Here is a 24,463-nt window from a genome sequence, read left to right on the forward strand (position 1 = left end):
CGCGGAGCAACCCCACGACCGGGGGGGGCAGGCAACGTGTTTCCGCGGGTTTGGGGTCCTGCTGGGCGGCGCAGTCACCGCGCCCTTCCCGGTGGTTCCCAGGAAACAATATAAAATATTTTTATAAATGTAAAATGTTTATAAAGTATGTGTAAAACACTGCTCCCCAGCCGTGGAGACGATGTGCACTAAAGGCGGCCCCGCTGCAGACCCTGGGCCTGCGGCGCGGTGAGGCGGGTGCTGGTGGAGGGGAGCTGGGGGGCTCTGATCCTTCGCGGTCTCTTACAGCCGCCCCTGCCCGAAATTGTCCAAAATTGCCCCAAACTGTCGGCCGCCTCTGTTTCCCAGCGTTTGCACCAAGGCATAAAAACGGGCGGATCTCGGCCTCAGCCTCCCCCTCGGCAGGCGCAGGTCGGCTGCTCGCTATTCAGCTATAAAATATTTTCTTTGTTTTATAGCCGCTCATAAAAGGAAATTGATCGGGGGGATATATTTGAATTAAGACATATTAAATCGATGACAGATACACACCACGCTGCGTTTAACAAGAGCGGTACAAGGAGGCGGTGCGAGGCACGGCGTGGCCGCAGCGCTGCTGCTCGCTGCACCCCCGCCACGTCCCGGCCGTATTTTTTATATATATATATATAATATATAATGTATGTATATACACTAGTATGGGAGGAGAAGTTTTTACTGCTCAATAAAACCATCAAGCAGCCCGTTTTAAAAGCCAGGGATCATTTACTCTTGTTCTTTCCCCTCACAGCCTTGCTAAAACCCCCGATCACGTCCAGCCGGGCAGGGAGCCCCGGCGCTGCTGCCCGCGGGGGGCTCCCGGGGTGCCGCCTTGGCGCTCCTGGGGCCAAATCCTGCCCGCTTCCCCCGCGTGAGTAGCCTGGCAGGGGTGGGGGGGAGCCCGGCCCAGGAAATGCCGGCAGGCATGGGTATTTGGCGGGGGGGGGGGGGGGGTCCGCAGCGGAGATGCTCCAGGCAGCCGTGTGGTGGAGCAGGGATGCGGTGGGAGGCCGCGCTTGCTAGAGCAGGGCAGAGATGTGGGAGCCGCCGGGGGGGCGCTGCTGCCCCCCTCCAGCGCCCCGGGCCCCCCGAGCAGTCCCGGGCGCCTGCGAGGGGCGCAGCGCGGCCGCCCCGACGGGGCGCCCCGGGCGCCGAGGCCGGGAGGCGCCGCAGGAGGCAGCGGGCGGCGAGCGGCGGCCGCCCCGGCCGCTGCCTGCCGCCCCCTCGGCTGCGCGCTCCTCGGCTGCCTAAACGAGAGGAATTCCTCCTCCTCCTCCTCCTCCTCCTGCTCCCTCTGCTCCTCCTTCCCCTCCTTCCTTTTTTCTTTTTAGGAAAATGTTGCCTGCCCTCCCCAGGCACCGCCGTCACTCGCGTGCCCTGCGCGGGAGCGCACAGAGCCCGCGGCTCGCGTGTGTGTGTGCATGAGTGTGTGTGCATGAGTGTGTCTGTGTGCATGAGTGTGTGTGTGTACGTGTCTGCCTGTGTGTGTGCATGTCTGTGTGTGTCTGCGTGTGTGTGCACGTGTGTGTGTATGTGCATGTGTGTGTACATGAGTGGCTGTGTGTCTGCGTATGTGTGTATGTACGTGCATGACTGTGTGTGCATGCGTGTGTGTGCGTGTTTCTGTGTATATGTGCGTGTGTGCATATGTATGTGCATGTATGTGTGTGCAAAGGTGTGTGCGCATGTGTGTGTGCAAGTGTGCCTGTGTGTGCACGTGTGTGCATGTGTGTGCACGTATGTGTGTGTGAGCATGTGTGTGTGTGAGCATGTGTGTGTGTGCATGTGGATGTGTTTACGTGTATGTGTGCGTGTATCTGTGTGTGTGCACGTGTCTGTGTGAGCCTGTGTGGGACCATGTGGATATGTGTGTGCGTGTGTGCACACGTGTGTATGTATGTATGTATGTACATGCATATGTGTGTGCACGTGCGTGTGTGCATGCATGTTTATGTGTGTGTGCACGTGTGTCTGCGTGTGTGTGTGTGCCTGTATGTGCGTGTGTGTACAAACGTGCACGTGCGCGTGTGCCTGTGTGTGCTTGTGTCACAGCAGGGCGCGCCTTCCCGAGGCCTCACCGATGAACGCGCCTGCACCCTCAGCACAAAACAAGCCAAACGGCACCCAGGGCCCGCAGGACCCAGCGGGCCGCGCCGGGCCGGACCCTTCCGCACCCGCGAGCCCCAGCGGGGCGGCGCAGCGCCGCGGGGCGCCCGGTCCCCTCCCGCCGCGGGGCTGCGGCTGGGGCCGGCGGGGGGCGGCGGCGGGGGCGCCCCGCCGGGCCCCGCGCGAAGTTTTGCCTCGCCGCCGTTTTGGGGGTTTTCTCTCTCCGCGAGCGCGGCCCGGCGGGGGGGGCGGCGGGGGGCGGCGGGGGCGGATCCCCGCTGCGCCGGCGGCCTGAAAGGGAGCCAATGGCGCGGCGGCGGGCGCTGCCAATCATCGGGGCCCGTCCAATCCCCGCGGCGCCCCGGCCGCGCCGTATTTCCCACTGCGCCGCTCAAATGTGGTGAGCGCTCTGCCAATCGCGGGCGGACGGCGCGGACGGGGCCGGCGCCGGCGCCGCGGAGTTGGGAGCGCAGACAAAAGAAGTTAAAGAGCCGCTTAATATATACATGTTTTTGAAGGCGGGCAGAGGGGGAAAAACAACAACAGCGAGCGTAGATGGGCCTGCCGGTGTCGTTATGGAGCCCCCCTCGAGCGAGCGGAGCCCGGCACTGAGATTAGCGGACTTGGCAGCGGCCCCGCCGCCCCCGCCGCACGCCCTGACCGGCCTCCCGGGGCCGGGCGCCCTCCGCGGCCACCCCCACCGCGCCGCCCACCTCCACGCGGCCGCCGCCGGCGGCGACCCCGCCGGCGCCCTCACGCCGCTCGGACCCGAGCACATGGCGCCGCTCGCCGCCGCCGCCGCCGCCTTCGCCGCGCCCGCCGCCGCCGCCGCCAGCGCCGCCGCCGCCGCCGCCAGCACCGCCTACGCGCCGCCCGCCGCCGCCCTCCCGGGCTGCCCGTCGGGGGGGGCGGCGGGCCGCGACCTGCTCCTGCGGCGGGACCTACCCGCCGCCGCCGCCGCCGCCGCGGTGCACGGGGCGCACGGGGCGCCGGGCGAGCGGCACCCGCCCGCCGCCTCCCCCCGCCTCCCGCCGCCCCACGGCGTCCTCGCCGCCGGCGCCGGCGCCTACGACGGCGCGCACGCCGCCTTCCCGCCGCCGCCCGCCGAGCTGGGCGCGCCCGGCGGCCGCCTCCCGCCGCTCGACGGGCCGCTGCGCCCGGCGCTGGCGGAGCTGTACGGCCGCGCCGAGGCGCGCTACGGCGCCGCGGCCGCCTCGTCGGCGCTGCTGGGCTACGGCGCCGCGGAGCTGGGCCGCGGCCCCCCGCACGCCCACCCCCACCACCGGCACCCCCCGCCCCAGCACGGCGGCGGCGCGCACGTCGGGGCGGCGGCGGCCGGCGCGCTGCTGCGCTACATGCGGCAGCCCATCAAGCAGGAGCTCATCTGCAAGTGGATCGACCGGGAGCCGCCGCCGCCGGGCGGCCGGGAGCCCTGCTCCAAAACTTTCGGCACCATGCAGGAGCTGGTGAGCCATGTCACCGTGGAGCACGTCGGCGGGCCCGAGCAGAGCAGCCACGTGTGCTACTGGGAGGAGTGTCCCCGCGAAGGCAAGCCCTTCAAGGCCAAGTACAAGCTCATCAACCACATCCGCGTGCACACGGGAGAGAAGCCCTTCCCCTGCCCCTTCCCTGGCTGCGGCAAGGTCTTCGCCCGCTCCGAAAACCTCAAGATCCACAAGCGCACGCACACAGGTGGGTATCCCCCCGCCCCCGCCCCGCCGCCCCCCGCGCTGCCTCCGCCAGGGATTTCTTCCCCTTTTCCTTTTTTTTTTTTTTCCTTTTTCCCCCCTCTTTTCCTCCTCTGCTACGTACCGTCGGACATGTGACTTTTTCATGAATAAGTAATTCGGCAGCACACGGGACACGCACACACACACACACACACACGTGCCCACCCCCCCGCACCTGCAGCCGCCCCCTCTCCCCACCCCCTCGGCAAAACGCCCTCCCCGCACCCCGACGGCAGCAGATAAATACACAGATTAATAAATAACGCGGGCTGGGGGTGGGGGGGAGAGGAGCGGCGGCCCCCGCGAAAGGGAGCGGAGAAGAGCAGCGACCGTCGGGGCCCCGCTCCCCACTCCCCCCCGGGCCCAGCCCAGCGGCACCGGCGGCGTTTCGGGTGCCGGAGCCGGGCCGGGCCGGCCCGCAGCCCCGGCGGGGAGACCGGTTCGGGAAGGGGCTGCGGGGTCTCGCGGGGGCGCAGCTCCCCTCCGCAGCGGGCGGCGGCAGCACCGCCTCCGCGGCTCCGGGGCTCGCGGTGCCGCCGTGGTGCCGGGAGCGGGCCCGGGGGAGGCAGTCGGGGCTCCGGGCGGGGGAGCAGCGTTTGGGGCGGTTTTTTTCCCTCTCTTTCCGCTCCCCTCTCGCCGCCCCCGAAATCCGCATCTCGGCCCGGGCTAGAAACTGCGCTGGAAGCGAACGAAGTGGGGATTTATGGCGGCAGACAAATATTACTCCTCGGAGGACACTTGAGGAAGCGGAGTTTACATAATTGCTTTCTTGATTTATTGTGTGTTGCTGGGGAGAGGGGCGGGCAGCGTGCAGCGCGCTGCTCCCTGTAAAACCAAATGGCCCGTGGCCGAGGGGATCGCGGGTTTTGCCTCCGCGCTCCGCCGGGCAGGAGCGGGGCGCGCAGCTCTCCGCGCCCGGCCGCGCAGCGCGGAGCCGAGGGCGGGGGGTCCGGCACGGGTTGTGCTGTCGTTGCGCTAATGGCCTTGCGGAGTGAGTTAAATCTGGGGAGGCGGGGGGGTCCTGCAATTTAGGCGGCGCTTGTTTGGCTGTTTTTCCGCCTTTAAAGCTGCCCTGGGCCGCGTTACCGCAGGAGCCCGGCAGCTGCGCGCTGCCCCGCGCGATTGGTCCCTTTTCTGGGGCAAAACGCTGTCCCGACGCCGAAAATCCGTGTTTTCCTAACGAGAGCGCAGCAGGCACTTGGAAAGCGCCGCTCCTCTCCGCAACCGCTGCTCAGGGTCGCCAAGCTTCCCTCGACGATCCCCCCCCCTAAAAAAAACCCGGACCCCGACGTCCCCGCGGGTCCCTTGGCGGCCGCTGCGCGCAGCCCCCGGCAGGAGCTGGGGGACGCGCCCGGCGCCCGGTTCCTTGGGCTGAAACTCCCTACAAATGGTTAAGCTCTGACGTGACGCCCTCGTCAGCGTGCCAGGGACGCTTTCGGACCCTTTTCGCTTCTAATTTTGTGAAATTTGATCATTGCAAGCTCGATGCTCGCTAAAAGCAGCAGTTCCTTTTTTTTTTCTTTTTTCTTTTCTTTTTGGAAGCCCCGATGGAAGCGATTTTCCGAGCAGCTCCGGTGCCTGCTGCGAACTGGGCAAATCAGGGCATCTGTCAGATGGCTTTCCTTGAAACTATTCGGGTTGCAGATTACAGCAGGACATGTAAACCTCCTTTCTTTTTTTGTCTTTTTTTAATAAAGTAATACTAATATGGCTAAGCCCTCCAGTAGATTCACTTTGTTTCCGAGAAAATGAACAGCCGAGGTGACTCTCTCTCTACAGCGAAATTTTTCTCGGTGGGAGCGAGAATGTGCGTTCGTTTCTGTGCACGTGGAAACTGCATTTAAAAACCACGAGATGCTTTTTCTTAACATATTTCTTTTTTTTTTTAGAAAAAGGTAAACTTGCGCTTTCTCTCTAGTGCTACCACTTCGCTGGTAGGTGATCAGCTTTTAACCGAAAAAGCTGACGTGTAAATAGGCTGCGGAGGCACATGTTTCTATAGTAACCGCGGAGAAATAGCTACCTTATAAAAATAAAAATCGTTTCCTTTCTTTCCATTACTATTTCGGGAAATATTATATGATTAGACAAGCTGTAAGGAACGGTAAAAAAAGATCGCATCGTGGAAGTTAGAAATGTGTCCATCGGGAGAGTTGTTGAGTTGGTGGGGTTTTTTTTTTTTGAATGTCCAAATAAATCATATCTTAAAATATCCATCACCCATGCCTAAAACGACAGCATTTTAAACTCGGAAGTCGCGATAATCGTGTTAAGGATTATCTGTCTAGGTCTGTGTGTCTGATACGTATGTCAGGTCCACGTGCGGCGTGACAGAGAAAGAAAAAGTTACTCTCTGAAATTCTCCTCCGTGCGTAATACACTGATTTGGCACATTCCCCCCCCCGTTATCCCAATAATAGGCACTTACTCAGCCGCGGTTCCAGAGCTCTGGGAAAGGGTCTGTCCGGAGCACAGCTATATGTAACAAAACACACATGCACCGAAGTGTGGTGTTACAGGGGGCGGCGGGACTGGAAGGTATGCCAGGCAAAAATGCCCGAGGCTGATTTTCACAACCACTTTAACTGCTAAGCAATGCGTAAAGCTATTAGAACAGATTCACCATAGATTTTTTTTTTTCCGGCGCAAATTAGCCTCAGGTAAACAGATCCCCTAATAGCAGCCCACTGTTGTCATTATTAGTGCCCATTGCTCCCGCAGCGTGTTACCCTCGCCGGCGCGCAGGGGCTCGGTGCGGGCTGCCCTGCACCCGGGCCAGGGCCGGCCCCTGCTCGTCCTGCCCCCAGCGCGCACACACACACACACACACACACACACACACACACACACACACTCTCCCTGTTTATATCTCAGTGCTGAAACAGGTGTTACTTTTATTTCCCAAAGCTAATTATTGTCCCGGCAGAGTAAACTGTCGGCGAAGGATTATGCACAAGACGTGCCAGCCGCGCTCTAGGCGAACCCCGGCCCTGGAGAGCAAATGCGCCGAGAGGTTTTGTTCGCTGCCCTTCCTGAGACCCCTCATGGGCGTTTCGCACGGGCGAGGGGAGCGGGGCCGGGCCCTGCCCCGGGGCGGTGGGTCTGCTTTTCGGAGGCCGCAGGCGACGTCTCCCGGTTTGCAGAACGCGATGCTGCTGACACGAGGCAGCGCGGGCTCCAGGCGGAAAAATAAAAAATAGAAATAAAAGCGGGGGGGCGGCCGGGCAGGGCGGCGGGGCCCCGTGTGACTCCGTGTGTCCCGCAGGGGAGAAGCCCTTCAAGTGCGAGTTCGACGGCTGCGAGAGGAAGTTCGCCAACAGCAGCGACCGCAAGAAGCACTCCCACGTCCACACCAGCGACAAGCCCTACTACTGCAAGGTCCGCGGCTGCGACAAGTCCTACACGCACCCCAGCTCCCTGCGCAAGCACATGAAGGTCCACTGCAAGTCGCCGCCGCCCTCGCCGCCCCCCGACGGCGCGCTGCCCCCCGAGGCCGCCGAGCCGCCCCGCGGCCGCCGCGCCGCCCTCTCGCCGCCCGTCACCGACCTCAGCGAGTGGTACGTGTGCCAGGCCGGGGGGGCGCCCCGGCGGGCCCGCTCCCCCCCCGGCCGCGACGGCGACGCGCCGCACCGGACCTCGGCGGGCAGGACCGCCCCGTAGGGACGCCCGGCGGCGCCGCCGCGCCGGACTCGCGCTATTTATTCCGCGTACGAAACCCTATGGTGTTTGTACGGTTAATTTAATTACAGAGACTCGGACTTCTGGTTTTGGTAAGGAAAAAAAGGATCGCCGACGCCGCGCTGGACCCAGCTGCTGGTGCGAGGGGCACGGTGCCAAGGGGGATGCCCGGGGTCGCCGGGCGCTTGCTGCAGCCCCCTGCCCGCCCCGCAGCTCTGCCCGCAGGAGAGGCAGAGGGGACGGGCTGCGGCGGGCAGAGCCGCCTCCGCTTCCCGCAGAGGCCCTAAATACTCCCGCTCCCGTCCCAGGCCTCCCTGTCGGGCTGGGAGAGCCCCAGGTCCGCAGTGGCCTCCTCACTGCGACCCGGCACCTGCTGAACCGCCACCAGCCGAGGACAGGTTACGCCTCCCGTAAAATAAAACGAAATAAATGCGTTTTCCACCCCCCCTCTTTCAGTTCGGCTCCTTTGTGATTGTTGCTTTCTCCGCTGAGTCGGGGGGTCCATCCGCACCCGGTATTTTCTGTCCAGCCTGTTTCTTTCTCCCTTAGCTGTAACCGTGTGAAAACGATTTAGGAAAGGGAAGACAAAAGCTGCAGCACTCCTCTTGCTGCTTCTCTACATTTTGTATGCTTACGGCTCCTAAAACGTAGCCGGAGAATAAAAGAAACCCGCTGCTATTTGACAACTGCGATACTGTGATACATTTTTTTTTCCTAAAAAGCACACGAAAGCTGACAGAGATTTTCCGTTTTCTTGGGGCTGGTATTATTGCAGCTATTATTTTTTTAAGTTCGTCTAGGAAACGAAGACTTGGCATCTCGCTGCGGCCAGACCCGTGCGCACTTCAGTCGCTAAGTCGCAGGCGGCGACGAGCCAGACCCGGGCGGGTCTCGCCGGGCTTTGCCCTCGACGGGGCGCACAGGCTGCCGGGGGGGGGTGTGTGTCTCGGGCTGGTGGGCCGAGGGGGGTAAAAAAATGATTTTTTTTCTGTTGTTTTAGTTGTATTTCTTCTCTGCAGCCACTCTCGCTTGTCACCAGCCCCATGCAATGGCCGAGCGGCCGGGCAGAGTCACCTGGGAGGAGGAGGAGGAGGAGGAGGAGGCCGGAGCTGCCGGGCAGTGGGGGCGAGGGGCGCCCAGGCCGGGCCCGGGCGCGGAGGGGGCCGGGGCGGCGAGCGGGGCCGCTAAAGAGCGCTAATGCCTCCTCGGAGACCCGGCGGGCGCCTCCCCTCCCCTCCCCTCCCCCAGGCGCGCTGGAAACTTGTTTTGTGCGCTGTGAATGGTGGATGTCGTCTTGTCAGTGTCAATAACGTGTACGCGGCCGCGATTATTTTGTACAGTCGAATTAATTTATTTTCTGACATCACCCCCCCTTTTCCTCCCCCCCCCCCCCCCGGAAGAGTACAGAGCACACCAAAGAATTCTGCTATTAATTTTGGTGATAGATGGTTGTTTATGATGCCGTGGTTTGTACGGAAGAAAAAAAATCATTATATTTTTCAGCTTACTTGAATGAACAATGTAATGTGAAACAGACTCTTCCTGCATGTCCTCTGTGCTGTGTGTTGGTGATGATATATATATATATATAGTTCATAGAGATATTATATTATTAGTACAGTGCATGGTGCTGTCACTCTGGAAGCCTTTAAACGTTGTCTTCATACTGTTGTGGTGGATTTAAAGAAACAGGCATTACTTCAAAAGCAAACAGAAAACTTGAATGGAAAATAATTTTTTAAAAGTTCCTTGGATTTGCTTTTTATTCATTTTTCAAAGCCCATTCGAATAAATAGAAAATAAAAAACGTAAGGTATGGACTTTTTAAAGAATAATTTATGTAATGTAATCTTATTAGAGATATTTTCGTGCTGATTTATAAACGAACTTTTTAATTTATGCATTTTTTCAGCAATAGATTGCACTATACATTACTACATGGCAGGGTTTATAAATTATGGCGCTGGGGGATATATCACTATTTTTATGTACTTGCTACACGCAGGGTCACACACTTGCCCATCAATTTTATGACACATGATACCTCCTAAATAAAATAATAACAATTTACATTTTTTTCATCTCTGTAAACCCCATAAAAAGCAAGAATGATTATCAAGCAAATGAATAAAAATATTATTTCTATGTATCGCATGTGCCTTACTGAGAGATAAGAGGTAGAGCTAGATCAAAACACCCACGCGGAGGGTCAGTAGCTAGGTAGGCAGATGAAGTCACTGCATCGCTGTGCCGAAGAAGAAAAGCCGGGAGATTCGGGGGCAGCTGGGATAACTGAGCTCTCCCCAGCAAAACGTGTGAGTAAAAGCGTTTCTCCTCCGTTGCTTGGATTTATTTTCCCGTTTGCAGCTCCGCGCATCCCCGGGACGCTGTGGCTCTGCCCGCGCCTGCTGCCCGCCAGGGCTGCGGGTTTTCCGCACGTGCGGATTTGCCCAAGGAAGGCGGCCGGACTAATTGCGTGAATGAGCCGAGGAGAATTACGGGATTTGGCTCCTCGCGATGAAACAAGTGGATACGGCAGTGCTGCCTGCCTGTGCACGCGGGAGGGATGGAGGGAGCGAGACACACAGACAGACAGACAGATAGATGGATAGATGGATTAGACAAACACAGACAAAAGTCAGGCGCTTGTACGCACGCCATTTTTCATCAAAGTCAGCTAATCAAAGTATCAGCACGGACAAATCCTATCAATTGAAATGTTAATATTTAGTTTGGAAAAAACGTCTCCTTGGCAGTCTCCCCTTACAGTGAACTAAACAGTTCCAGTTTTCGGTGACAGCCATAGTGGCAAAAATGCACACCAGAAGATTGTTTTTGTCTGAAACGCACTGCCGCGTCAGGCTAGAGACAGTGTCGTGCGCTCGCTTGAATGAAGAGGGTTTTTTGGGAGCTGAATGGGAAGACTCCTTTCCCCGGCGGTGGCTTCGGGGACAGAATTCCCGAACGAAACCTGCTGTTCGAAAAATCCTAGGCAGAGCTGTGTGTCAACATCCTCGTGGATTATTTCCTATTCTTAAAAATCAAGCGAGCCCGGGAATTTTTTTCATGTGATTTACCAGTGCTCGAAAATGACTGGTCAAAATGTCAAGAACAGTTTCACCGAAAGGTTAGAATGTTTTTCAAGTCAGTTTTGTTAAATGTGGTAAAGGTGAAACAGGTTGCAAAGAGTTGTTTCAAGCAAAATGACAATAACCAACATACGAAGCAGAAAAACACTCATAAATGAGGGCTCCAATCAATGGGAAAACTTATAGCTCTCTAATGAAGTTTCTTGTGAAAAGGAGGGCAACACAAAGCCACCAAGACATGAATCATTCATGGGAAATATAAAAGATAAAAGATATCTGACAATGAGCAGAACCTTGTATAGAGTGTATAAAACAAGTTTCCCCTTCTTATTTTCTGCTTTAAAACGCACAAGCTCCCGCTCCTAGTGTTCCCCGTCCGGCCTATAGAGTTAACATTGACCAGTGCACGTCCTGCGCCACTTCAAAGTAATTTAGCCCCGAACGGAAGGCTTGGCGCTTGGACAAGCTTCATGGTGTGTTAAGATTTCTATGGCAATTGGCAAGCAAGACGTTCCCATCTGAATATGGCTCAAAGAAAGCCACTTATTGACACTAAGTTGGCCATCATCAAAGACTTCATCTTTTCTGGGCAAAACGTGTTCCTAACAAACACTGTTTAAATCATCTACCTTTGTATTCGGGGCTGTGAGACATCGCACCACACACTACCGCCGGCGCCCGGGCCTTTAAAGCGGAGAGCAGCAATATCAAAGTTTTAAGGCGCTAAGAAATTTCGGGAGTGTGGGAAATGGCAAGCTGGGGGGCGGAGGGGGGGGAGATAAGCGGGGCCGGGAGAGAGGCGAGCTTGGCAGAGCCGTCGGCGCTGAGCCCCCCAACACACGTCCCTCCCCCCCCCCAGCAGTGCGTGGGGGGCACGGCGCTGCCCCCCGGGGACAGGCTGCTGCTTTGCATTTCTCCGCAGAGGGGAGGGCGGCAGGAGCCCAGTTTTTTCTTTTTTTTTTTTTTCTCCGCGTGTTTTGTGCCGCTGGAGATGTCGACGGAGAGTTGTAACCCCTCGGAAGGAGTGGCCTGCGTGCTTCCCCCCGGAAAATATTTCCAGGTACGGGCAGACTAGAAAACATCATCAGGTGTGCTGGACCCCCCCCCGATCCGGCTCGGGCTCCCAACCCGCGGCGGCGCCCTCCGGCCCCCGCCGCCCCCCCGCTCCCACGGCGGCGCCCCGCAGCCCGCGCCCCGCACGCCGGCGCGGCGCGCCCGCATTCACACGCACCCCACGCAAGGGCCTAATCAGGCAGGGAGAAGTTCAAAGGCAGGGGCTTTGAAATTCAAACTACTGCTTTTATGGTACATCAACATGGAGCGTTAGGATTGCTATGGCAATGGGCGCAGCAAAAGCAAGCTGCATTTAAAACAGTCCACCTCGATTCGAGACACTCTATTAAGATACAGTTGCGCTGACCTTTAGTTTCATGCCATGTTAGCGCAGTCAATTTTCGCTTCATCAGAACGTCTCATATTTTTTTGGCCTCTCTCCCATCTCCCCCCCCCCCCCCCCCGCCCCCTCTTTTAGGACCTTTGCGATATCCCTCTCCAACTTCAGCAGACAAACAAACAAATAAGCGGGGAAGAAGCTCCATCTTCGGCTCCTCTCCTCCTCCTCTGCCCCCCTCTTTTTTCCCACCTAAGCACTTTTATTTGCAGAGCGATTGTTCTTTGTTTATTTAATACAAGTACTGTGTGAATGGTGAAAAATAAACACGATGAAAAATAACCAAACAGATGATTCCGCCAAGTGAAAAAGCCCGGACTTAATAAAAGTGCGAAGCAGTCACCGTTGAATGAGAAATCCTTTGAAGTGGAACTTATTATAGGAAGAATACTTTTTGGTTTCCCTAACGACGCTGCTGAATTGAAAGGGCTCTCCTTTGTCACCGATTTGTTCTCCTTTGCCGGGATGCCCGCAGAAATTACTTACATGGGCTGCCTTAACATGCAGCCTGCAAATCAGTAACTTCGCAGCTCAGACTCGCAGACGCCACTCTCCTAAGGACAAAAAGAAGTCAGGAGCAAAACACCCCAACCCTTCACTCGGCCTCTTATTATTTTTTTTTGGGGGGGGGGTCGCACAGAGCAAAGGGGGGTTGGGAGGAGGGGGGGAAGGGAGGGTGCCCCCCCCGCCCCCGCGGCCGCCCGCCCTGCGCCCGGCAGCGGCACCCCAAACCGGACCCGTCTTTGCTCCGCGCCCGCCGGAGCCGGGGGGGCTGCCGAGCCGCGGGAAAGCCTCGTCTGTCCTTCCCCCACCCCCACTCCCCCTTTTTTCTCCACTGCCAAGTGATTTTCCCAGGCAGAGACATATTTAATAAGGGTCGTTTATTACGGAGGCGCTTTGAAGGGTCGCCCCCGAAGCCCTGTGTCCATTAAAAACATGGAGGTGACATTTAAACCTCGTTTTAAAGGAGCGCTGGGGTAGTTCAATGAAAGGCAACTCGTTTGTCTTATGAGCTTGGAAACAACCTCCCTTCTTCTCCTTTTGACCACATGGCATAACTCAAAAACAATAGTTCAAAAGTAAAATGGCATCGTGGTGTTCAGCCGCAGACAGGCACCCATCTAGCAGGAGAGAAAAGGGATAGTCCATAACACAATGTGCTTTTTGTGTCGGACTCTGTCACAAGGATTTCGTTGTTTGCTTTAGAGGCTGCGCCTGTTATACTTTCTTGAAAGTGCTTGTGTTAAACAAGAGTTATAAGTCATCCAAAACAACAAACATTTTGATTTTCTTTGCCTAAAGGGTTTTCCCTGGCCATGGGCACCGTGAAAAAATAATGTACTTGCTGAAAAAGGAGCACCAGTAGTAGCATTACAAGCACAGTGCATTAAATATTGAATGACACGAGAAAAAAAGAGCTTGTCGAGGGGCACTCAGCCTTAAAGTCTTTCTTCAACTTTGTCTTCAGCGCCTGTTCGACTATTTAAGATGGTGTTAATTAAGGGCTGCATCTGATTCCACTAGCCTCCAGCTTTGTCTCTTTGCAGCGCCCCTGTCAATAGCCCCTCCGGACTGAGAGCTTTCCCCACACGTCGCTCCGGCGGCGCATGTGTCACTTCTTATTTTGAAACCGAAGAGGAGCCCGGGCCGTGCGGGAAGGGCAGCGTGGAGCCAGCGGTGCGCCGCTGCTGCCGGAAGAGCAGGGGAAGGGAGCGGGGCGCAGCGGCAGCGGCAGCGGCGGTGGGCGCGGGGGAAGCGCCGCGTGAAAGCCTGTTTGCACATTGCCCAGCGCCTGTTTGGCCAACAAGACACGGGCGAGCTTAATTTGTTTCAAATTAATTGTTCCCCCCCCCAACCCCCCCCACAAACTCCAAAACACCCTCCCCAAAATCCGGAAAACAAGCAGCAGGAGCCGCCCCAGCCCGCCGGCTCCCGGGCGGACGCACGCCGCCGCCGCCCCGTGTGCGAGCCCACGCGTGTCCGCCCGCGTGGGATCGTCGCGGCGCGTGGGCGTGCGTGGGTGTGCGCGCACCCGCCCGTTTGCGCCTCGGCCCCACGGGCGCGGGCACGGGCTGTGCGGAGCCCGGCAGCGGTGGCGGGGAGGGGGCAGGTTTGGGGGCAACGTGGGGAGGAAAAATCATTTCCTCGCCGCCGGGGACCGGCTGCTCCTTCCTCCCGTGGCCGCCTCGAGGAACGAGGCGAGCTGGGGAGACGCTGCGCTTGGAGAAGCGGGGCCCGGCCCTGCCCGCGGCCCGCCGAGGCGCCGTGCTCGGCGCTGCCTGCGCCGCAGGGGAAGGGGGCGGGGAGGGGATATCCTCCCTGCCTTGTTTTCGACCCTGCAAAAGAGACCAGTCGTCCACAGGGAGAGAGCCCAGGGACTCTTTTTGCCGAGAAAGGACCCCCCCCCCAGATGGCGGGGAGGCGCTCCCACCGGCCGGGGGCACGGGCACGGCCAGTCGGCCCCGCAAACTTGGGGGGGGGGAGCCGGGGGGGCCGCTCCGCTCTGCCCTGCCGGAGGGGCGAGGGGGGATGAGCTGAGCATGGGGCTGGGAAATCCTATAGCCGTTTTTTTTTCTTTTTTTCCCCCCTTTTTTTTAATGTCAGCGTCCCCCTCTCCTCCTCCTCCTTTCACACGGCGAGCCCGTCTAAAGCGCTCCGAATGGCCTTTCAAACAAGAAAACCCTTCAAGTAAAAATGGGCACACATCCCCTTCCAGGCACCTTGCCAAAATCTCCCAAGCACCCTACCTGGCATACTAGCTTAAGTTTCTCCGAGAAGTGTGTGTGAGTGTGCGGGGAGGGGGTGCGGGGGGGGGGAGCTGCAGCCGCCCCGGAGCAGCAGGCACAAGTTCAGAGCTCCGCTTCCCCCCGCTTTAATTAGGCTGGGGAGAGCGGTGCAGGCGCCCGGCTGAGGTGCAGCGAGGCGGCCGCAGCGAGTGAGTACCCAGCGCAGCCCCGGCCGGGCCGGGGGGCTCCGGGCTGGAGGGAGGGGGGGCCACCGCGGGTATGGGTGCGAGCAGCTGCCCCCGGCTGATTTGGGGGGGGCCCGGGGAGAGCCAGGGGGACTCGCCTCCCCAAAGTTGCCCAGTGGCCCGGAGGATCCAGTTTGGGGAGGCGAGTCCCCGTGCTGCAGAAGTCAGGCTGGAGCAGCTGTGACTTCACCTATTAGCCCCGATGTCTTTCCGAGGAGACTGGCGGAGTTAAACATCCCACAATGGGCGCTCTGGGGCGTCTCCAGCCTGACCTCTACCCGGTTTTAATAGTTTCATAGGAACTTCATTAAATCAATTACTTAGTGAGCACATCATCATTTATTTGTAATTAGCACTGAAGAGCTTGATTTTTGCAGCAGCTCGCAGCCCGGTTCCCAGCGGGGTTGGCCATGTACTACAAGCACTTTTGTTTGCTGTGTGTGTTGACTCGTGGTATTATTCGGCCGCGACAATAAAAGTGTAATCTTCACGTCTTAATCTAGCGTTCAGGGGGCAAAGGAAAACAAACACGGCGCGGACGAGGCGCCGCACCCCCCCCTCGCCCCCGGCCCCGCTGCGCGCCGGCGGCGCGGAGCGGCCGCGGAGGAGCGCGGCCCGCGGCGGCCCCCGGGGCGTGCGGCCGGCGCGGGGCCGGCGGGAGGCGGCGGGGGGGCCAGGGCGAGGCCGGGGGAAGGAGAAGGGAGGAAATGGGTCATCCGCAGCCCGGACAACAGGGAGCAGCTCGGTGGCTTGGGGGGCCCGAAAGAAACAGCTGCAGATCGGCTGCCCGGGGCCGGGCGGGGGCGGGCGGGGGCCCTTCCCTTCGGGGCAAGAGAGAAATGGGGAGGGGGCATGGGGAGCCGCCCCCGATCTGGGGGGAAGGCGGCTGCCGGAGGGGCGACTGAGCCCCCCCTCCGCCGCCCGACCGCCCCGCTTCTCCCCCGACGGCACCGAGACCCCCCCGCTTGTAGGCGCCGAGACCCCTGCGTCGGGTGGGGGGCCGGGCCCCACGGCGCGGACCCCGCTGCCGGGGTAGGTGCCGCCGTGTTGAAACCTGGGGGTGAAAAACACGACACGCGCGAAGCCGGCACCCGCGGCGTTGGTGCGCCGAGGGCGGAAAACGCCCCGTGGGAGCGGTGCGGGCGCCGCGTTTTCGGCGGAGTCTCGGATTCACTCCGGCGGCCAAAGCAGCCCCAAAGCATCGGGTTTTGCAGAAACGCGTTACTTGTGCAGAGCAGCCCAAACGCGGTGCGCTCTGTTCAGCAAGCGTGTGCGCACCCACCTTTCCCAGGGCAGGCTATACCGTTACGTATTTTTAATATTAAAACGCTTATCCGCGTGTATAAAACATAGCGATTTTTTTTTCCGGCCGAAAGTATCTGCTTAAAAGCCAAAGCCGCACGAATTCGGCATTAAAGTTGTGGCGAGCATGAATTTCCCCGTTTTAACATCGCAGCGATGGAAACGGTGGGTGCCGGCCGGGCAGCGAGCGAGGCCGCGTTGCCGCGGAGGTTGCGCGGCAGTCGCGGCGCGGGGGAGCATCTGGAGTTAAGCAAAACTCTTTTCGCCGGGCAGCGCCTGGCGGGAGAAAGCGAACAGAGCCAACGCCTGAAACGCGGCAGAGGCGTTTGGGGTGCTCTGTTAAAGCGGGCGGAGGGAGAGAGAAAGACCCGCAGCTCCTGAGGGGGCGGGACGGGGGGGCCCCGCGGACCGTCGAGGCTGCAGCTGAGCCCCGCCGCCCGGCGCCGCTGCCCGGGCCGCCGGCGGGGGCTCCGATGCCCCCGGCCCCCCTGCCTGCCCCGCGGGCTAACTATCCCCAAATCTCTGAAGCTGGCGCTGTTAATCGGGCTTAATACATCGGTCCTGGGGGCTGCACCCTCTCCCACCGACTCTTTCATCTTTATTAAAGCTGCCTCCCCAAGCCAAACGGGCCAGGAGAGGAGGATCGACACGGCAAAGCGGGTCCCCCCCCTCCCCAAAAGGTGACTCCCCAAACCTGGAAGGGGCGCTCGGGACACCTGCCTCCCCCCCCCCCCCACCGGATGGGAGGTAGTGTTTGGAAGCCAGGGCTCCCACAGGTAAACAAGCTACGGAGTATTTTATGGCAGCTGTTTAACATTTCCCTATCCAGTTATTAAACGCAAAAGGGAGTAAATTAAAATGGCAAAGTAAAATGAAATAAAAGCCCTCTTTTCTTTCTGCTAAGAGACAACACCTAATTAAGGAATATTTGAATCCCACAAAAATGCAGGCTCTCCACGGTGACGTAAAACTTCTCTTTTAAAGCCATAAACCAGCCCAACCCAAAGCAGCCCCGGCCCAGCTGGGTCCCACACCAGTCTGCTAAGGGCCAGGCTGGCCCAGGACGCAGGTTTGCTGCTGCCTGCACCTCACACCAAATCCTCCTGCAAGGGGCTTCCTTTAACCTCTCATAGCCTGGTATTTTGCAGGGCGCGAAGGGAGGCCCAGCCCAGAGCAGCTTTTCACGTTTGAAGTTTCCTGGTGAAGAGCCACCACAGCATCAGCTGCTGTGTTAAACAGCCTTGCCTGAGAGTGCCTAATTTTCAGGGGCAACCCTTTGATCTCTTTTCCCCTCTCCTTCTCTAACACAGAAAAAAAAATTCCCTCAAAACTGTCCATCATGCTGTCAGTGGGGCCCCTGGACTACTTTTTGCTATGCTGTCGCCCAACCAAGAGCTCGGAGCAATCTGACCAGGGTTTTTACCGCTCTCCTCTCTGCTCCCCCCTTACTTTGTCAGCACTTGGACTTCAGTTCTCTAGCTGGCAATGGTCATATGCCGGCTGCATTTGTTGCGTGGTGCGTCCTGTGGAGGCTGGGGTAATGTAACCAATAATCGGTTCAAGGACTGAGCCTAACCTGCCCTGATCGCTAGGAGTGTGCCCGTGCAGTTTGACGCTTGCATCCAGCACACCCGACCTTCCCAGGGATACGAGCCTGCCGCACAGTGCTCGGAGGTGGCGGTTTAGGGATGGAGGCATGCAACCCTCCACCGGGATGCTCTCAAACAGAAAGCGGTGGCGAGCTGGGGAAATGGGATGATACTAAACACGCACACAAAAAGGAACTGTAGGCACAGGCCACTTGCAGCAGGGAAGCGAAGCAGGGAAGCAAATTGCCCCAGTTGTTCAGGTCATTCATCAGCTGGCGAGCTAAAGATTTAGTAGTATTTTATAGCCATTGCAACAGAGCTGCAACCGTTGTTTTGTAAACCACTGTAAAGCACGGGTTTATCCCCTCCTTGGTTGCTACAGTTCTGCTTTGTGTCCTCCCCAAAGTGACCATTTCTTCAACTGCAAATCAAACCTGCTACACGCACATGCACATGCGCACACATGCACACACCTGGCCCCCAACACTCCCCTCCCCGTGGACAGCAATCTCATACAAATACCTCAGATCATGTTCATTAGAGGAGTGAAATCCACAGGGATTTTTCCAGGATACAGGGGAAAGAAAAAACAACCCTGGAAGGAAGGAGATGGTGCTGGCATTCGGCCACCCTTGAGCTCTCCAAGGACATGGCCAAGCCCTCGTCACCAAGGCAAAGCCAAGGACATGGGGTGCAGCAAGTGCCCTTTAAGAGCAGATGCAGCTTCCTAAGAACAATCTGTTTTGTAGCGCTTGCTTTATTTTTATTCTTCCGCCACTGAAGAAGCAGAGTCCTAAGTCTGCTAGAAGCCAAGGCATTGCTCCCTCCCTTTCTCAGTGGCGCATTTGCTGAGGACCTACACGTTTTACAACGTCCATTTCTCAGATCTAAATCAAAAGTAGGGGTGGGGGGGGAAGGCATTTAATTTCAAAAATCAGCTTGGAGCTTCAGGAAAGACAGGGCCAAATCACACTGCCCTGCCCACGTCAAGCCCATCTCACCTGCAGCGCTGCCAGCGGCATCCCAGCCAGCCTCCCCCCACTTCCAAAGGCTTGGCTCAGTCCCTTTTCCCGATACACGCCAGCAAGGCGTCCAGGCAAGGACTGGGTTGGAGGAGGAAGATGTGTCCACCTCATCCTCTGGCAGGGCAAGGGCAGAGCCAGCCCAGATGTGGGGCTGGAAGGGGTTGCCCGTGTGCAACTGGAGAAAAACCGTGAATGTGCAGACAGCCCAGACTGGTCCCCAGGCATCGCCCCTACCTCCCGCCGCGGGACAGAGATGGGCACCTTTCGTTAAGTGCTTTCTGTCTGCTCCTTCGAGGAGGGCTACCATCATCTCCCAAAAAAAGGACCTGACCTCTGCCGCTGCCTTACAGGAACAGCGTCCCTGGGCTGCTCAGGCCCTTCTCCCTGTTCCGTTGCAGCGCTCCTGCCTCGCAGAGCACAGTGACAGTGTTTGCCAGGCTGGCCCGTGGCCTCGGTGCTCCCTGGTGACAAAAGGGACGGATGTGTTGGCTGCTGGCAACACGGCTACGTGAGCTTGTCCTTGGCTTCTGGCTCGGGAAGCGAGAGTAGCTCAGTGCTGGCAGAAGGGTGACTGATTGATGCCTGGGTTATACAGGGGTTTACGGTGGGTGTCTCATGCCCGTTACAGCATACCAGGCCCAGAAAATATGGGATTATATAAAAATGGCAGGTTAAAAGCACGGCTGAATAAAGACGATTGCTTACAAGTGCACCGAGCCCAGCCATTTCCTGCTGCCAGTGCTGGATTTGCCTTCCGCATTTGCATCGGTGGATTGTCTAAACTCGGCACGTTGCAGAATTTAAAAACAATCATTCTTATTTTCTTCCTTGTTTCTGAATGAACCAGTCTCACGCAGGAGAAATAGCAGGGGGGAATATATTTCTGTTCAGGGATATAGCATTCTAGTCAAGGCATTTGGAGAGTAAAAGCATATAAACGTATAAAGCTGTGAAGAGATAATCCATGAGGAAATGCTTTTTGAAAATACAGAAGCAAAACCAGGATTACACTTTTCCAGAAGCAATTTGTAGACTACATGGCAGTAAGAATTGGTATGGCAAGTGAGAAACTTGGATATAAATATGTACGTGCTACAGGGATCCTTCACCTGCTGTTTTAAACAAATTATTACAAACATTAATTGCAGTGTACATATAGGCACATATGTGTGCGTGTGTGCAGGTCTTTACAACTGGCTTCTGCAGTACGCTACATGGTTAGTCTTTTGTTTCAAAAAAGGTTTAGAAATTTTGAAGCACTCCATGCAAAATCCACACTTACCTAGAGGGTCTCAATGGCTGGGGTGGCAATTGGTTCATTTCTTGGTGATGCTGTTGTTAATAACTTATTTAAATGACCATCAGGGACATGCTATGCATTAATGATTAGTTATGCGCTCTATACATATTCAGATTTTGACTCCTGAGGATCTGCAGTTTTACTTTGCCAAGAGATGCTGTCCCTCCAGCAGGTGTTATTAACTGCGGCAGCATTAAAGCAGCAAGCAGGGTCACAGGAGAAAAGCTCACCTAGCTAGAAGGGACAGAAACATATCATCTATTAACTTTAGTAAAAAGGAAGTAGCTACCGGGATTTTATCTTTCAGTCGAAGATTATCTAAACCTCCTGTCTGTCTTTGAGCGTGAAGATCATAACTGGATCGATTGCATATAAGAGCCAAAACTGTATTGCAAAATGTTGCACTTGTATTTCTGCCATGGTCTAAGATAGGATTTTAAAAGACTAGGCAAGCAACTCATCGCTGCTGGCTAACCCTCTCTTCACACGCCAGCACTACATTTTAAAAGGATAGCCTAGGAAATGTGGGAATTGGAAGAAGCAGGGAGGCCAAGGAGCCGATCTGGTCCAGGACTGATTTTCCCTCTGCGCAGCCCAGGAGTGCCAGCCCTCGGCACAGCTAGCTCGGAGGACGCGAGTAACGCACAGGCAGAGTTACTAACCTCACCTCCCACGGCAGCAAACTTGTTGCCCTCGCGAGAGGTGAGCTGGCTCTTCAGAGTGCCGAAGAGGGGAGCGAACTGGCAGGTGGGGCCGTGCTGGTGTGCGGCAGAGGCTTGCTTTTGCCGCCTTGGCTAAGGTCTGGTTCTTGTGGTCACGTCTGCCTTTGAAAAGCAGTAATAGGGGAGCAAATGTTCACCCTCCTACTGACGTCAAAAGGAGTCGGAGCAGGACCGATGCTGGATGGCTGGGAAGAGAAAAGGCCAAAACGAGGGCAGTATTTGTGGGCAGTGGAAAGTGAAGTGGGCTTTTTGGTTGTACATCTGGAAATCTCTTGATTTATGTGGCTACATGGGCACCATCCAAAAGCAGAGCAGGGTCATTTAAAAGGCTTCCTCCTAAATGATTTTTCTTGTTGCTGATCATAATTTTGCAAATTTGGCTATTCCTGCTTATGAAAGCATATCATATTTTGGGTCTCTTTGGGACAACATTACATTTTAGTTGACAGTATGGATTTCCAACTCAGCTAATTCTAATGCTGCCCTCAAGACAAATCAACAAGGCATTGGCAGGAAGAAATAATTCCCTTAGCAGAAACCGGAAAGTATTTTTTCTCTTGTGTCAGAGAAATAAAAAAATCTTCCCTCAAATCCATTCCAAGAGGCACAGTTGACCCATCTATGCAGAGGCCTGAGAGCTGGGACCTGTAAACACTAATCCCGCTCTGCCAGACTCCCTTTGTGGCAAATCTCCCCAACCTCACTTTCGACACCTGTAAAATGGAGATAATAAGAAAGAGGTCCTCCCCTCCTAGGGTTCAATAAGTTAGCTAATATGTGTGAAGCTACAGGAAGGCCAGTCCTGCAAGCATGCCTGCGCACAAGCAGCTCGCCACAATCTACTCACTGGTATTTTGCTGCCGCTGCCATTTGGTTGGCAAAAGTATCCTACAACAGTGTGGTACTCCAGACTATCATGGGCAGGCACGTAGCACTCAGCCTTTGTTTTCTTTAAACGGTTTCAAGCACCAAATAACATCTCTTTTCCCAGAGCTGCAGGCAAGCCATTTGGCCTCCTGGCAAACAGCTTTTCTAGTACTTGAGCACTCGCTGCCGTTTGCTCGGTAGGCTTACATTGCGTTCTGCCCAATTGTCTTGAAACGCTTCTTTTTGAGGGGAGGCTCTGTTTTTATTTTATTTCACCTTTCAAGTGCCAGAGCTGGCAGAAAATGCCTACTTCTGAAAGCCCCAGAGCAAGCACGGCTCATACAGAGCAATAGCTGTGCTGGGGCTGCTCCCTGCCATCATGGGCTGTGCACCTGTCTCATTTAAGATTGGTGTCTGCATATGAAGGAAAGAAAGCAGCACTTTTAGAGGCTTTTTCCACCTTTCATAAAGCACCCAGCAGACCCAGGCATGAAATGACAAGAGAGCTGGGAAACACCTAAACAGCACTTGAAAGTGCATTTTTGCCCTCGGAGACATTTTTAAAAACTCTCCTATATTGAAGAACTGTCAAAGAGCTAACAGGAGAGAAGTATTTTTGATTTTTACGCGGAAAAAAAGACACAGCTGTATGAGATGCAGCCACAATAAAGGAAGGCAAAGCGAAAAAGAAAGCAGGCCGGAGGCACTCGTCCAGCTCCCGCTTCCATCTGTCCTGCGGCGTTGCTCAGCCCTGGGCAGGCGGGTGCCGCTGCTGCAGCCACCACTGCTGCGCGCGGTGTCGCTGGGGAACTGTCCAGCAACGCCGCCTCCTCCCCAGCGCCAGCGCCTGCCGCGGCCACCCGTCGCCCCTGGCCGCCAGGGAGAACGGGCGATGCTGCTGACGATGGCCACCGCTGCCACAAAACACCGAGCAGAGGCACCCTCATTCTAACAAAAGCCTCTCTCCCCATTTCATCTTTAATTGCTATTTTTTTTCTGCCTTCCTGAAGAAAACCATATATAAAATGTGGGCAGAGAGGCAGTGAGGGCCCAGGCTCGAGCAATGAATTGGAATTTAAGAGAGGTGAATGCTATAACCATCGCTCCGACTGGCCTGTTACATAGGCTTGAATAGATCATGTTGCCACTCTCCCTCTTTCATCCCTCCTGTTTTTTAGTCCGAGGTCAGGGCTGGTCTTGCTATTTGTACCTTAGGTAGAACCAGGGGGGTCCCAATTCACTGTGGTGGTAGTAGTAGTGGTAGTAAAAATAATAATTATATGAAAAGTTTGGGCTGTAGCCAGAATTAAATCTTGCTTCACTCATTTCTATTTAGATGTAGTCTATAAAATGGCATCTTTATGTCAACTTATCAACAACGCAATAATCCTGTAGTGGAGGCTGAAATAGGTATAGGCACAGGTATATGCATACCTATTCCATATCACTCATTTTTACATGTGTGTATACAATTACACGGCACATAAGAATTTATTCTCCTGTGTTCACTGGGACATATATACATAGCTGTGTGTCATTTGCACAGCAAATGTTGTATTACTTCAGTGTGTTTTCTGGGTGGTGCAGATAGCCCAGCCTTTTAAATCACCTGCAAGTTGGTCTAACCCTTTTTTAGCATGAGGGGGGATCACCGGGCTTATAACTTCAGCGAGGCAAGGAACTGGCCCTTGCCACTTGTAGCTTCAGAAAAAATAGACTAATTGCATGAGGTGCTACTACCTCCCTCCCCTGATCTGGCATCTCCTATAGCAGCAGATTGCCTCTCTGGCTCATCGAACCCTGGAGTCAGGCGGTTGTCAAGAACTGACTTTTTCCCCTTTGGTATTTTGGCTCCAGATCTCTGGGTTGGAGGCCACATTTTTCAGCACCTGCTAATAATTTTTTAACAGATGCTAGAAAGGAAAATTTCCAAATACAGCAGATACAATCTGCTGTAGCCTGGGTCAAGCATGGACCACCGGGTTCATTTGCCCTAGAGACGAGGGAATAATGATGTCCATTGTTTCAGCAAAGATGTTGTCTTCCTTGAAAACGATGGTCAACCTACCATCTTTGTTGCAGAGTGGATCCTTGCTGTGTGCAACGGCTCCTCTTTCAGCTGTAATACAGAGTGGCCTCTCCATCAGCATAGGGAGGAGGAACACCCACTGCCAAGGATTATCATTTGCATTTTTTTTCAAACAAACTTTTATTTGACATACGAAACAAACACTGGTTCGATTCAATATCTGCAGGTTCAAGGTGCATTATAGCCGACAGAAGAATTCAGAAGCCCTGTCCCTCCCAGAGATCAAGTCTAAAACAAGTCTTGGCAAAAATACCTACTTCCATACATCTGGCAACTTCCTGTCCCATAGATTAAGCCACCCTTTGCTAAGCAAGTCCCCTGCCCCCTTCCATGTGTTCTTCTGGTGATAGTGTATTTTAATCTGCTAAAAGTATTTGTTCTCATAGCCTTCCCTGGACAGCAGGAAGTAATGGGACCTCAAAATGACTCTTAAGAGGCAAGGGAAATAAATAAAAGGAAATTGAAACAATAACAATGAACATAGCATCCAGTGCAGTTTTCCAGTAGGCTCAGAAGGCAAACGACGA

At 55.9% G+C, this 24,463-nt stretch overlaps 1 protein-coding gene and 1 long non-coding RNA gene across 2 annotated transcripts in view; both read left to right on the plus strand.

The window, feature by feature from the left end:
* The first annotated feature begins 2,444 nt into the window (after positions 1–2,444).
* ZIC5 (Zic family member 5) lies at positions 2,445–9,681 on the plus strand. Its single transcript, XM_064504418.1, has 2 exons — positions 2,445–3,816; positions 7,120–9,681. The coding sequence occupies exons 1-2, from the start codon at positions 2,631–2,633 to the stop codon at positions 7,512–7,514; spliced, it is 1,581 nt and encodes a 526-aa protein (XP_064360488.1). The 5' UTR covers positions 2,445–2,630; the 3' UTR covers positions 7,515–9,681.
* A 5,227-nt stretch (positions 9,682–14,908) lies between these two features.
* Positions 14,909–24,463, plus strand: part of LOC112994833 (uncharacterized) — a 61,271-nt gene continuing 51,716 nt past the window's right edge. The window contains exon 1 of the long non-coding RNA XR_003262034.2: positions 14,909–15,006. This is a non-coding gene — a long non-coding RNA (uncharacterized LOC112994833). The remainder of the gene's footprint in view (positions 15,007–24,463) is intronic.

This window comes from Dromaius novaehollandiae, chromosome 1 (assembly GCF_036370855.1).
Source record: "Dromaius novaehollandiae isolate bDroNov1 chromosome 1, bDroNov1.hap1, whole genome shotgun sequence".
In the NCBI taxonomy this organism is placed as follows: domain Eukaryota; kingdom Metazoa; phylum Chordata; class Aves; order Casuariiformes; family Dromaiidae; genus Dromaius; species Dromaius novaehollandiae.